This window comes from Camelus ferus, chromosome 8 (assembly GCF_009834535.1).
Source record: "Camelus ferus isolate YT-003-E chromosome 8, BCGSAC_Cfer_1.0, whole genome shotgun sequence".
NCBI classification, from domain to species: Eukaryota; Metazoa; Chordata; class Mammalia; order Artiodactyla; family Camelidae; genus Camelus; species Camelus ferus.
Genome location: NC_045703.1, coordinates 69,952,696 through 69,968,151, shown reverse-complemented (window position 1 = coordinate 69,968,151; position 15,456 = coordinate 69,952,696). Strand labels below are relative to the sequence as shown.

The 15,456-nt window shown below is 36.3% G+C and overlaps 1 protein-coding gene across 7 annotated transcripts in view; it reads right to left on the bottom strand.

Moving 5' to 3' along the window:
* Positions 1-15,456, bottom strand: part of QKI (QKI, KH domain containing RNA binding) — a 142,699-nt gene that overhangs the window by 14,348 nt on the left and 112,895 nt on the right. For all 7 annotated transcript variants that reach the window (XR_004322108.1, XM_032485320.1, XM_032485322.1 and 4 more), the window contains exon 5: positions 290-377. Coding sequence is in view for 6 of the 7 variants with exons in the window: in XM_032485320.1 (XP_032341211.1) it covers positions 290-377 (88 nt within the window). In the remaining variant the exon portion in view is untranslated. The remainder of the gene's footprint in view (positions 1-289; positions 378-15,456) is intronic.

The window sequence follows — 15,456 nt, the reverse complement described above, 5'->3', positions numbered from 1 at the left end:
ACCTGTAGTTAACAGAAAACTTGTGAAACTCTTGAATTTAGAAGTTGAAAATTCATCAAAATAATAAAAGTGTATAAACACAGAACTTAGGCATGCTGGCCTAAGATAAAATCAAGAGTTCCCTCAATTCTTGAAAGCAGTAAAAATGGGACAGTCAGTCCCACATCAAGGGACAATTATTTCAACTCTTCACTTTAAATGTTCATGTGTTGTGCTGCCAAAAGGAGAGAGGTTTGTGGATAAAAAAAGCTGCGAAAGCTGTAACCCTGGGCCTCAGTCTCATTCTTACGTGATTTAATGTTGGCATCTCTGTAGGTGCCGTTGAGAATTGCAAGCTCCATCAACTGCATCTTCTTCAGGCTGTCTTCTCCCTCTGCCTATACACAGAAAATACAAGAGCACTAAGCACTTGAGATGGTCCACATACATCACAGGCATATCTAAGCACAAACCTGAAAACAGGTGTCACGTGTCTCAATCAGATCAAAAAAGATCAGGGAACCAAAGGGTGCTACATGGTGAAGCCCATATTCAGTAATGGCATGCTGACACACAGGATACTCTCAACTGCCACCAGCTACGTTTCTACGTGGACATTTCTTATGTAAGCTACACTGATTAACGTTTTCCTAAAAAGCATTGCTTTTAAGTGGAATGAATGAAAGTGTTAGCTAAATTAAACATAGTCTAGTCTCTTCAGCATCTATCACTTTGTTGAAGATGCCAAAACTCAAATGTATTCATTAAAGACAAAAAACAAAAACAAAAACTCGAATTTTAAACATGTAAGATTTGATTGTTGTATTTAGGTAAGGAAATTTTCTGTTTAGTTCTCCATAAAGGAAAATTTAATGAAATTATAAGCAGAAGAATTTCTAAAATTTGTATATATATTCTAGTTTCTTATGCTAACATCCCTCTCTCCCCTCATTAGCAAGTGCTACCAATTTTAAAGCAAATCCATCGTTAGGGTTGTCATATGACATACACTGTCCAAACCAAGAAACTTTAATAGCAAAAAGGGGTGCTATTAATAATTATGCTATGACAAGAGGCAGAAACCAGGGATGTCCCTGATCATCAAAAGGTTTGGCCATTCCATTTACCTTGGATTTGTCCCACCCTCTCCATTTACTGTCACCTTTGCTCTTGTCAATATTGGTTATTACCAAAACTCTGCAATAATGTGTTAAATAGAATCTGTTCTCTACTCTACGTACAATGGTCAGATTAACTGCCCTGAACACAACTTTCATCTTAAAGTATGAATATTCTGTCTCAAAACCTTTCATGGTCTCTTACTATCTAAAAACATAATATATTCAAACTACCCATGATCTGGTCCCAAGCCGTCTTCTCAAGTTAAACCATTTAATCTCCTGTGATTTTTTTTACACGTATCTTATGTCATAAATCAAACCAAAGCACTCCCTGTTACTCAACTTTGTCATATTCTGATCTCCTCCATCTTGAAAGCTCCTCTGCACTCCACTCCACCCCTCAACCCTCTTTCCAAATCCTACTTTATCCCTGCAAACTTCAACCTAAATGCTTTCCTTCTCAAAGGGCCATCCCTAGATTGTATTGTTTCTGCCCTGGATTATAGTTTGTTGTATATCACTGCTACCAAACAGCAAGCTCCCTGAGAACAGAACATATTTCTTATTTATCACTATCTCCCCACACATCCCACACCTCAAGTCATCAGCTAGGATTTATTTTTTCAATGACTGGTATGAGAAATCTTTAACTTTATTTATTTCCAAATCTCAAACATCTAAACCCTATGGGATAAACTTAGCCACAGAAAGATAAGGACCATCTAGTTAAGGTTCATCCCTGAAGATGATGGTAGAAATGGAACTACGTGCCGCTCACATATTTTACACATTATCTAATCCTTAGGACTTGGTATTTAAAAGGAAAGTAACCCAATGATACGTTTTTTCTGATGCAACATTGGTCTTTCTTGATTCAAGAAAGCAGTAGAACTCAGATGGGTAACAAGCTTCTCAGTTCTCCTTTCCTGTTACACAATTCTGTCTCTGGCCCCATGGCAGCACTGGGATATTCTGATTCGTAATAAAGAGAATTGCTGAGTGGGCTTTTAACAAACCACAAAAAAAATTTTTTTTTAAAGATGAGTGGAAACATCATGAAGACAATGTTTAACGTGCCACTACCAACTATTCAGAAACCTACTTTGCAGTAGTAGAAAATGGAAGATACTTGCATGTTTGTAGAATTACTATTCTCTGATCCCAATGAACTTGTACAAAGATGAGTGGGAAAAAGATGAAGTAATATGATTTACTTGAAAGACACAGCAATTACTTGCTGAAGATAAAAACAAGTAAGCACTATCATTGGAAGAGAAGAATTAGAAATCCATTTTAAAACTCCTTTAACTTGTTTACTGAAAACTACTGAATACTAAAAACTTATCATTTCAAATTTAAATCTATACATAACGGAATACCAAAAGAAGTATATAAACTATACTCTAGAAACTTTTAAAAAAAGCAATAGGCATATCTTCAGTCACCTTCCACAGTGAGAAAGTGATATATACTGGAAAACATCAGCAAAATAAGAAGAAACACAGATAAAAGAAGCAATGGCACACAGTGCCTCATGTAGAGCCCTGTACAGGGAAGCAGTGCTCAAACACATGTGTTCGCTGAATTGCTTTTTTTGGGTATAAAAGAACCACCCTCAGTAGCTGGTGATGCAGTGCCAAACCTGGGAGAAGCACAGAGAAAGATGATGGAAGAAACAGGTGTGTGCACATCAGGGCACGTGCATGTGTGCATGTTTGTGCCTTCCGCAGGGTGCAGGAAATGAAAAACAGAGCTAGTGACATCAGCAGAGACCACCCCTCCCACCCCGCAGCCCCCGCCAACAGTGGGATAAAACCCAGAGCAGCAAAGCTCTCACTAGGCATCATCAGTAGCCCTAACGACGTCACTGGAGGCCCCTGAGACTTACAAGCTATGAATTACGGTATGTACACTGGATGATACCACATTATGGCTGGTATGCAGAATTTAGTTGGTAAAGCTGGACTCTGAACCTGGTGGTCTCACTCCAAAATGAGCTTCTCTCAGATGTCCTCACCACTCCTACCAACTCTGCACTCAGAGTGTGATGTTCTGTGCCCTAAGAGATGGCAGAGTTCATTACAGAATCCCTTTCACACAGAAGTGGTTATTTCAATCACCTTGTCCTGGTTTTGCCAAGGGAACTTGGCAGTATATACCTGCCTGAACGCTGCTGAAGGTGTGTGACACCTCTTTTTCAAATACAAGTCAGAAACTTGCTGGTTTCTTCAGTTACCACTACTAGGTTGTTTCTGTGTCCAGAAGTCTAGAGATTCTACCAGCCAGGCTTCACACTGGGAGTCTGACATTTCCTCTTCTCCCAAAGATGAAAGCTGATCAAGTGTGGCATCCTCAAGTTACACATCTCTGAGAAGACATTTTTGTAGGACTGTGCTCAGGGACAAGCATGGCTATGAAGATGGAACACTGACTTTGCCATCTGTAACAAAGGAAGCTGCTCTTAAGCAACGAAACGTGAATGCTATTTTACAATGCTGAATCCTCGTGCTCATCTCGACCTCATAGCTTCTCATTTCTTAAGTATTTATTCTATATTTAAAAAACTAAGGTATAACTTATATTCCAGAGATCTGAGTGCAGCATTCATTCAATTCTGATGAATGCACATCAAGACATAGCACGCTTCTACCAATTTAGAAAGCCCCCTTCTCCCTCTTCCTAGTCAACCCCCAACAAGAAGCCGCTGGTCTGATTCCTATCACTACACTTCAGTTCCGCCTGTTCTAGGTACTTTGGTGTGCGTCCAGCCCCTTTCCCTCAGTGTACTTATGAAACTCTCCTATACTGTGGCATGTATCAGCAGTTCATCTGTTTTAACAGCTGAGTAGTATTTTGTTTATTTATCCATTCTTGTGCTATGAATATTTGGGTGTTTCTAGTTTGGGGATATTGTGACTGAAGCTGCTGTGAAAATTCTTGCACAAGGGTTTTTTGTAAACATAAATTTTCAATTCTTTTGGATAACTACCTAGGAATGGAACTGCTGGACCATTGGTAGATGTATTTTGCATGGAAAACATTATGTAAAGATTATTAAAATATTATGGAAAACACCTTTATCTTTGAAATATAGAAGTTTAAAAATATGACAAACACTTGCTAACTTATCTACAAGTTCACTGCCCTGTATCTAAAACCTGTGACATCAGAAGTGTTTTGAGAACTTTTCAGATTTGTAGAAAGATAATACACCAATGATCACATAACATCCCCAATGGGCCTGGTGGAATACTTCAATCCAATTTATAACAAACATAAAAACATACTAAGTGGAACGAAGACAGACTATACATACACTTTGCTGAACTCCTAGGGGCTTGCAATTATGGATGACAAATTATGAATCTGTATAAATATATATATATAACTTATGCATGTATTACTCTGAGATACAGCAATGTTTAAGGGCTGTGTTGAGATAGAATTAAGTCATGGTTAGTATTAGATGAGAATAAGATGGTTTTAACATTTTAAATAGGACAGTTTATACACTGTCCTACCTTACTAGAATCAGATATTATATTTTTATTATCTAAGCATTTATGCTTATAACAGATCTATGGCATTGGTACTTTATGATCCCTGAGGCTCAGAAAGGTTAGGTAGCTTATCCAAGGTTACATAAGGTACCAATGTAAAACTGGCTTTCAAATCAGAGTACCTCATCCAAGTTCTCCATCAAACTTTCTCTAATACCGTGGTGGCTTTAAATGGAAGTATCTTTTGAATTCATCAAAGACTTCATGTAAGAAATGAAGAAAAAACATGTAATACAAAATTTGAACCAATGCCTGTAATAAAAGCCCAAACTTGCCAGCTTAGCATTCAAGGCACTGAATGACTTGTATAAAGCAGCCCTATTTCCAAATGTTTTGCACTAGTCAAAACCATCTGTCCACTGCCCCCTAGAATATACCTTTGTGGCTTTCTGCCTCTAAGTTAAACAAGAGCCTGTCTAGACGCATGCTGTGTATGCCTCTTTTAATAGCCCAAATCGCTGGCCTCTCCAGAGTATAGCCTTTTCTAGTCATTCCCATAATAATCGTATCAGTTTCCTCAATTTTTGCTGCTCCTTATGGGGGAATCAATCATATATAGCCATATGTTATCTCTTCAATTTTTTCATGTTGTTTTAAAAAAATTTCTCACGTGACTTGAGCCATAAATTAACTAATAACCAATAAGCTGGTCTTCTTTATAGTCTCCAATGACTTGCAAAAGTAAGCTTCCTCAATACATTTTTAAAAATTCTTCGTTTTCTATGAATTTGAAATAAGTAGAGAAGGTTTTCTAAACATTAAAGAAAAATCACATGACTTATTTCACTTGGAGAAAAGGGGTGAACAAAAAGCAGAGAAAGGAGAAAATGAAGAGTGACCAAAGTTCATGAAGAATTTTAAAGTAATCATCACCTACACCTGCCAACTAAAAAAAAAGTCTGACAAAGAACTGACATAAATTGAAATAAATGGTTTTACACAGGGTAGTGACATACAATCATCTGTCTTTAAAGGCTCAATTCTAGTACTTTGTCAATGGACTGTTGGGGTCTTGAGTACGATTAAAAGAGACCAGTCACAAGCTTTATTCCAGCCCAGGTGACAGAAGGAGAACTGGACTAGGGTGGAGGTAATAACATAGATGGAAAAAGTTAACTTGATAGGACTTGATGACTGACTTGATGTAGGAGGTGAGGGAAAAAAAATACATGTAAGAATGATATTTAAGTTTTTGCATTAAACCATAAAGTAGATAGTGGCTCCATTTAATAAGATAAAAGCTGAGGGATATGGAATCAAAAGTTCTATTTGGAAATATTGAGCCTGAAATGTGTACTTTAAACACCCGGTGGAGATGTCAGAGAGAGAGTTGAATATGAACCTGAGGTCTACGTACTTCAACTTATCCTCTAAAGCTAGTAGAAACATTATCTCCCACAACATTTTCATAATATTTTTCTCCAGGATGACAGCAATTATTAAGTTCCCAACTGATCTGCTACATGCATCCAAATGCTGAGTCCAGGACTCTCCATGGTTCTGCGTCTTCCTGGCCAGCTGGTTTTGTCAGGCTCTCACAGCTGAGATTGGGGAAGGGCATTAAACCAGACTGAAAAGCTGGCCGAGGGGAGAAGGAATGCTCCTTCTTGTGCCAGCTGTTCTCAGCTGCGCACCTTGCCAGGGCCAGTTGTTTCCAGGCTCCCCACCTTTTCCTGGCACTTCTAGAACCAACTTCACTGTGTACCCTACACCCCCGGCTAGAACCAGGGTATCCACTCCTCTGAGCTACCGAGCTTCCACTGTCAGCCAAGTGGCACCACTTTGTCAGAGGTCTCACCTCTGCACAGAACTGAAAGTGTCTAAGATCTAGTAACAGTATCAATCTCTGTCTTTAATCTCTAAGCTTCCCAGAGTTTCTAAATCTGTATTATATCCTACCTCCTTTCTCCTTTTTTTTTTAGTTCTCAGCACCTATTTAACCAATTACTTTATTAATTCTGTCTGTTGAAATACAGTGTGGTTTCTGCTTTCCTGATGAAGAAGTGGCTTTCCCTCACTGCCTCACAGAATCTGAATTCCCCGTCTGGTATTTATGGCCACACCAGCTTCCTCCTTTTATGTCACCAACTTCATTCTTTGTCAAAAATGTAAGTGGACTCTATGATGATCTGCTAACTATATTAAGGTTCCTTGATTCCACGTTCCTTCCTTTTCCTGGTCTTCAACGTTCAGTTAACAGAGGCTAATGAGCACCTACTATGATGCAGACACCATGAGAAGTCCAACACAAAAAGACTGATGTTCACTAATCAAACAGCATCAGCCAAATTCCCAGAATCATTACAGAAACTCAGTATCAAAAAGATGTATCAGAGCTGCTCTACTGCAGTGGAGAGGCAAAGTCAAATTAGCATCATTACATCATCTGGGCGATACAGCCTGCTGATCTTTTACAAAGCAAGACCTTAGTTCAAATAATATGCAAAAAAAAAGACCGTTTCATTGAAAAGTTCATGGGTCAAAATGTTAGACACAAGAAGGAGAAAAACAAAAATCTAAGCATATTTTTATCTATTTCCCATTAATTACACCATCTAACATATTCCCATTTAATCATAATACCTGGTTTAGCAGCAACAACTTACCACAGATAAAGCAAGGTAAGGTAGAGAGAAAGCATGAGGCATTCTATTTAATCAGAAAAGCTTAAAACCCTCAAACACACACGCTCACACAAACACACATATACAATGATACATAAGCTACATTAAATTATATAAAACAAATACTTTTACCTTAGGATAATATGTTGTCTTTTCAAAAAGCTATGAACAGACTGATCTGAAAATAGTGACGATCTCAGAAAGGACAAGGTATGTCTCATAATAAGCATGTTATTTCTTTAAGTGAAATACAGTATGATACAATTTGAGATTTTATTCTTTATAGTAAGATCAATAGCTATGACAAACTTTTGAAAGATTACTATTACCCACAATTCAGGACACATACTAATTCACGTAGAGCCACATCATTATTTTTTAAGGGGGAAAAAAGACCTCTGTAAAGTTGATTGTATTTTAGGTGGACTTTATCAAACTATATGGTTGGGGCAATAGAAGGAAGGATAACTACAAACTGTGAACTTAAGAGAGCCTTCTTTTGTAGCAGAAAATGAAGAGTGGGAACCTGAAAATAATGATCTAAAAATCTATTCATTGTGAGAGGTATACGAGAGGAGTAAGCAAAAAAATTTTAAAGTATTTATCTAACACAATACTGTGAATCAACTATACTTCAATTTTAAAAAGTATACGTGCAATGGCAATGGTGAGGGGGATTGGTGTGTTCGCTTGTGGGATGTTGTAATAAATGCATGACAAAAATTCTGAGAAGAACATATTAAACTCATATATATTCAGAGTGAGCACTGAGTCTATAGGGAGAAAAATATTAGTATTATTGTTAGTTTTTACAAAACACTGGTTATGTACCAAAGAGCAATCACTTGCCCAGGAACATAAAGAATTAGATGTGGTCCTTGGCTTTCAGATTTATAGTGTAGCTCGGGGAGAGACAAAAAGGTAAAGCAAGTTCAATAAAGAGTGACAGATACTATGACAGAAGTTTACACAGGGTGTAGTGGAAGACCAGATGGAAAAGTATGGGAAAGGATCACCAACTGCTTTAAGAATCTGATGATACCTACAGACTGTCTAGAATACATACAAGGTAGACAGATAAAATGTGACACAATTTTAGGGGGTTAACTGTGAGAACTAAAACTCACCCATCAGTATCTCTGACAAAATTACTAATTCACCTCAAATGGTCTTGAAAGACTTCCAGGTAATACTGCTGTATAATGTCAATCTTCCACAGGGACCCTTTAAAGTAACCCATTTCCCATCAGGATATATTCATGACATTTTTGAGTCATCACGCATAGTCTAATGACCTCAAAGGAGAGCAAAAGCAGAAAGCTACTTGGTCCTCACAGCAATGTTAAGTCATCACTGCTGATTTCCCTTTTTTCAAACTAGTTTTCATACAGTTATGATGACACCTGAAGCCCTTCATTTTGGTTGCCTCCCACCTAAATTTCTTTTCTTTGTTGTTTCATAAGATATCTAAAGACAAACTTTCCACTGTAAACAGGTGACTAAAAGCTTAAAACCTCAAATTAAGATCAAGGGGAAACAAAGCAGGGAAGGAAGAAAGGCTGGTAATTTCTTCAAACGTCACCTGGTAGCATCTGACTACTGTGATGCACAGCAGCAGCAAACGCAGTGAAGGCAAAGGTAAGACTGTCTTTTGAACTTTAATTTTTGTTCCAGGTTATTCAGACTCTTATCAACTTTCCTTGGTCAGAAAAAAAAAATTGAGCTAATTAAGTATTTCATTTTTTTAATAGACTTTTTCTCCCCCTTGGGATTTGAATAAAAGTTTCCATTTTAAGTTTTAATAAAGAATTTAACCTTTCTTATCTCATTTAATCCTGTTACAACTCTGTAAGGTATATAATACAGGTGCTATCTCTCCCGCTGGCTTCACTTTAGGGTAAAATTAAACAAAAGACAGGAATTTGGCCACTAAGTGAATAAAGCCTTTGTATACTTCTTGTACTCAGCCATCCAATGAGACCTAGGAAGCCAGGTTTGATTTAGTCACACCTGAAGCATCAAATAATAATAAAACTTGGAATGTAAATAACACATTTCTTTAAGGGGTGAAAAATATTTTACTTCTGAAGTAAATTGCTAATACTCTCCTATTTCTTAAGAGGGAAACTACCTTAGAGTAGGCATAAAATAAATCAGGGAAAGTTAAGTACAACAGTTGACTGTTAGGAACAGGAGTCAATTCTAGAACTCGCTTTAGAAAATTGTTTTTCTACTCCAGGACCAATTGTGAGTGAAACAGCTGTTCTGCTGGAGTACACCAAACCTTATTTTAGAGGAAAGCAATCTGTAAGTTAAAAGATTTGAACCTTATTAATTTTCACAGTTAATCAATAAAACCACTTTCTTCAACCAAGCTGATTATGCATGGTCATTTTGGGTTTTGGCTATTTTTGTATCCTTTGTGGCTGCAATGTTTATCCTATATTTTGAGGTGTTTTATGAATATTAAGAATCACACCATATCTAATAATGAGCCCATAAACTTTTAATAACATACAATTATCAACAGAAGCAAAATTGTTAAGTGGTGAAAAAAATGACAAATGCCGGAAAGCACTGTAAGAACCCAAGAGTCCTTCCTCCAAAGAGCAGCAGGAACTTACTGTCAGGCACAGATGATAGTTGTGTGGTGTGACCTCCAGGCTTGGCTGAATGTTTAAACTGTACATAACGTCAGTGCAAGCACTGGGAAGAGAACAGGTATACTCAGGCTGCCAAGCATTCCCTATGACACTTGATAAGTTCATCATGGAAGGGAGGCACATCCTCAACACAGATTTCTTTCCATATATGCTAAACTGACCTATTTTGAAAAAGACACCAATGGTATACCATGAGAGAGGGAGAAAACAGTAACAAAATCTTAAGCTACCAAGGACAGGATCATTACTCTCTTCAGTAGGATGTACCCTGGAACTGAAAGCAGAAAACTCTCTGAAATGACTGGGACTCAAACAAACTTTGACTTAGGTATTTATTGTCTTTTCAAATCTAGGCACTTCTATACTGCTTTAAAACTGTATTTTAAAATTTACCCATCATCTACTACTCTAGGGAAACAGTCCTTTTATTCTCATGTAGGTTTTATTAAGAATGAGATTTTTCCTTTAATGTTTGTTATTCAATTTCATATCTTACTATTTTTATGAAATATTCTACCCAAAGTTTTTATATTATAGTCCTTGAAATGCTAAAAATTTACATTTGTTATATAAATGTTTACTAAAGCATTATCTCTAGGATAGGTTTTAACTAACAAGGTTTGCCCTCCTGGAAACTGGTAGTGGGTGCGGGGGTGGGGGAGTTGGGGAAAGGAGTTGGAGACAGACAAGGACTTTCCAGCAACACACTGCAAGGGTGCTGCACTAAGCCTGGGCTGGTGATGAGCCGGAGGGAAGGCTTTGGGGTATCAACACACGGTAATACACAATTTGAGATCCAAAGGATGAGTAAAGTTAAAGAGGGGAGAAAGAGTAAACTTGGTTCTGAGAAAAAGAACATGTTCAAAAAACCTAGAAATCAGGAGTATGAGATAAATAATGAGGCTGGTAAGGTAATAATAGTTTGCAAGTCATTTTCAAGCAATTGGACATACTCTTGAGTAATTAGAAGTCATTCAAGTATTTTAACCTAAGGAGAATCACGATTAGATTTCTATTTTAGAAGCATCACTTTAGCTTCAATAAGGAGAATATTTGGAAAAGTATAGTAGGATCATAAAGATTAAGAGGCAATTATAGGTTCCTAATCCAGGCAACACATAATGATATCCTGAGCTGACAGAATCCCAGTGGGGATGGAGATATGAGAAGTGAGAGATGGTTAGAGGGTAGAACCAACCGTATGTGTGTAAGGCGGTGGCAAAATATTCTCCATACTCATAAATACTTGAACCTTTCATTTTATAAAGAATACTGTTATAACTGCTCTCCTGGTTGGAGATTACTTCTTTTGAATAAACAGCACGAAGAAGAACTGCATTTATTTACTCCCCATTTCATTCCAGAAGATATACACAATGTGTATCCTGTGTGTCCTGAAAAGGCTTTCCCATTATGTATATAGTTAAACAAAGATAGTATTCAATTTATGGCCCCTTCAATAACTTATTAACAAAATCTAAACTAAATAATTGCTAACCAGGTGAGAACAATGCCACTGAGTTCCTTGAATAATTCCTTCAAACTGGGCTTTTTCTTAGGTATTTTTAAGAAACAGCGGCGATTTCCCCATGAAAACTGACCATCTACTAAGGCTGTTACTAAAATATGCTAATTCACTAAACAGATTACATGTACTCTCTCTGCCTGGTGGCATTCACCTGACAAATTAGCTCAGCAACCACACACAAAAAAAAGATTAGAGAGTATAAATATTGCTTGTTTTTCCTGCTTACTGCTTTTAATACTAAAGTATTAGTATATTTTACATATACTTATGTATGTTTACATATGTATGTATTATATGCATGTATCATATACATATAGTTCTTAAAATCTACTCATACTTTAAGTTTTTTTTCTTTTTATCATGGAAAATATCAGACATATATAAAATTAGTTATACTCTTACATACGTTACATTCCAGTGGCAGATTTTATGTTTCAAATACTTCTAATTTACAAAAATCAATAGCTAAAACCAGGTTCATGTAAAAGAAGTATGCTTTATAAAGAAACTACTCTATTTCTTTAATTTAGGAACACCCACAAAAGATTAAGTTGAGTGGCTCAAAGATATTTTAATTGGTTTATAACTACAATCGTGATCAAATGTAAGAATCATTGCTTTACTTGGTTTTTAAACTACAGAAGCATTTCTTTGCTTCAACAAGCTCTAGTGCATCAGCTTTATATGATTATTATGAGTGGTGGCACAATTCTTACCACTAGTTATCAATATACAAACACTAGTATTTTTTCTAACATGAGTTTTCATGATAAGAAATGGAATTAGGAAGCAATGAATTAGAGAACAACATATATACTGGCTAGCAACATATTACTTAAAAGTCGACTGATCTTCAGTATGTAAGGAAGAAGTTTTTTGTTGGGATGGGTTGGTGCTTTCAATATTTGGTATGAATATTTAAGGAATAATTTGCTGATGGTGAAAAGAAAGGCACTGGCTCTCATGCCAGAGTTATAAGTAATTCAACTCTGGATCTCTCCTGCTATAATTTGGTTCTACAGAATCAGATTTATAGCTTTTCCAAAAATATTTTATTATTGAAATTCCCATAGGATAAAAAACCTTGTAATTCTGAGTCTGAAATTCTCTAATTTACGTTTTATATAACCAAAGTTTTGACTGCATGCTGGTTGGAGCACACCACTTCATTTGTTGCAGAAAAGACTGCACACCTTAATTTCAAAAACCAACTATATGATTAGGTTCCTAGTATGCATAATACAAATATTTTTCCAACGAATGTAAGTAGATACTTAACACACCTGTTAAAACAGTAATGTGTTAGAAATTTAGGAAGAATAGAACTTTTTCTTTAAGAGGTTATGCATAACAAAGCAAAACACTACTGCAATTGTGTATGAGTATTATAATGAGAATTATAAACCCTTGACAAAAGCAACCTAAATGTCCACTGACTGATGAATGGATAAAGAAGATATGGTACATATATACAATGGAATATTACTCAGTCATAAAAAAGAAATAAGGAATGCCATTTGCAGCAACATGGATGAACCGAGAGGTTATCATATCAAGTGAAGTCAGTCAGACAAGTATCATATGATATCACATATATGTGGAATCTAAAAAAAATGATAAAAATGAACTTATTTGCAAATCAGAAATATTCGCAGACATAGAAAACAAATTTATGGTTACCAAAAGGGAAAGGGATAAATTAGGAGCTTGGGATTAATATATACACACTACTATATATATATAAAATAAACAAGGACCTACTGTATAGCACAGGGAGCTATATTCAATTTCTTGTAATAACTTATAATGAAAAAGAATCTGAAAAAGAATATATATATATATATGCATATGTATTACCAAATCACTTTGCTGTACATCTGAAACTAACACAACACTGTGAATCAACTATACTTCAATAAAAAATTAAAATAAAAAATAAAATAAACCTGACAAATACTGCGTAGTGTTTTTAGGGAAAAAGTTTCCTATCTGCTGGTCTTTCACTGGAAGTTTTAAATTGTTCAAAGCATTGAAGTATTAAGAGAAAACTTTCTTATGATTTTTCCTAAGCCTTTTCCTATCTTATTTTCTACTATGAAACCTCCTATCCACTTCCTCCACATCCAATCCAGAGGTTATCATAATACACCAAATAAACAAAGAGTATTCTGGAAACTAAGTTATTTAATATGGGGGCGGGGCAATATAAGTGGGCAAAGGAGAAATGACATGAAGCAAAACTGCAAAGTTAGGTACACATCAGATGGAGACAAGCTATGAATGCCATGCCAAACAGTTTTCTTTTTTACCATGCAGTGACAGAAAGACACTGAAAACCTGAAACTGGGAGTGTGATGATACTTCTACGTATTAAAAACAGAGCTCTGTGGAATCTAAAACAGAAATGAACAAATGTAACAGAAAGAGTTACAGAGAACAAACAGGTGTTGATGTGGTGGGCAGTGGGGAAGAAATAAATAGGTGAGGGCAATTAAGGGGTACACACTTCCAGTTGTAAAATAAATGAGTCATGAGTATGAAATGCACAGTGTGGGGAATGCAGTCAGTAACTATGTAATGTCTTTGTGTGGTGACAGATGGAAACTAGACTGATCGTGGTGACCATTTTGAAATGTACAGAAATATCAAATCACTGTGTTGTGTAACAGGAACTCATAAGACTGTAGGCCAATTATATTTCAAAAAACAAACAAATTCATAGAAAAGGAGATAAGATTTGTGGTTACCAGAGGCTGGGGGTGGAGTGGGAATTGGAGGAAGGTGGTCAAAGGTACAAACTTCCAGTTATAAGATACTAGGGATGGAATGTACAACATGAAAAATACAATAAATCATATGTTACATATGAAAGCTGTTAAAATGGCAAATCCTAAGAGTTCTCATCACAAGGGAAAATATTTTTTTCCTATTTCTTTAATTCTGTATCCATGAGATGATGGATATTCATTAAACTTACTGTGATGTATATAAGTCAAATCATTATGCTGTACACCACCTTAAACCTATACATGCTGTATGTCAATTATATCTCAATAAAAATTGGAAGAAGAAGAAACAGAGGGAGGGGAAAAAAAAGAGAGAGAGCTCTGGCTTCAACTAGGAGGGAGCACCAAAGATCTAGCTCAAAGTGAAAACAGAAACGAGAAGAGTCATGTGGTATGAAGAGCAGACTCAGAACCCGGTGATACAGCAGATGGAAAGGACTGTGGGCTGGGGGAAAGCAGAAGCTAGCATGAAGGATATGTGACTCCTAGGCAACTAATGTCATCCACACAGAGAAAACAATGGGAGGATCACTGCATGAGGAGGGCAGGGAAGGACGTGACTGCAGCTGTGGAAACGTTATGTCTGAGATGCCTATACGTCCTCCGTGGGGAGATGCTGAATAGACTAGGGGGGTCTGGAATTCAACATTAAAAGTATAGTGAAAAGTGATCCCTGTGGCACTGGTCCTTGGAGATATAGTTATGGATGAGACTGCCTAAGAAAAACAAATTGGAGAGATTATCCTGGAAAGGCTCTACTTTTAGTGAGAGCATGATATTTCTGAAGAACAAGCATCAAGTGATCAAATAAGTAATTGGGAAAGTCAGTTCTGTCCTTATTTATATTACTAAATCTAAATCTTTCTAGGTACTGACATCTTGGTTTCTGGCCTGGTAAAATAAAAGTTTCTCAATAGAACTTTGTGAAGTGAATTGCTTTTGACAGTCTCTAAGTGAGTCTTTTAATCTCTACAAGTATAATTCCACAGATGCTAAATTCAGTAATTGAAGTATTTTATTTAAACAGAGCATACTGTCATCATTCACAGAATTTATAAAGTATCATAAAGTAAGCGAATTCATGAATCTGCTAACTTGCTTAGAGATACTACATTCTACAAAGAGGTTTAGCAAAAATATTGATGCCATGCCAGTTTAATAGCATAACTTTAAGAACAATTCAATTTATATTGGA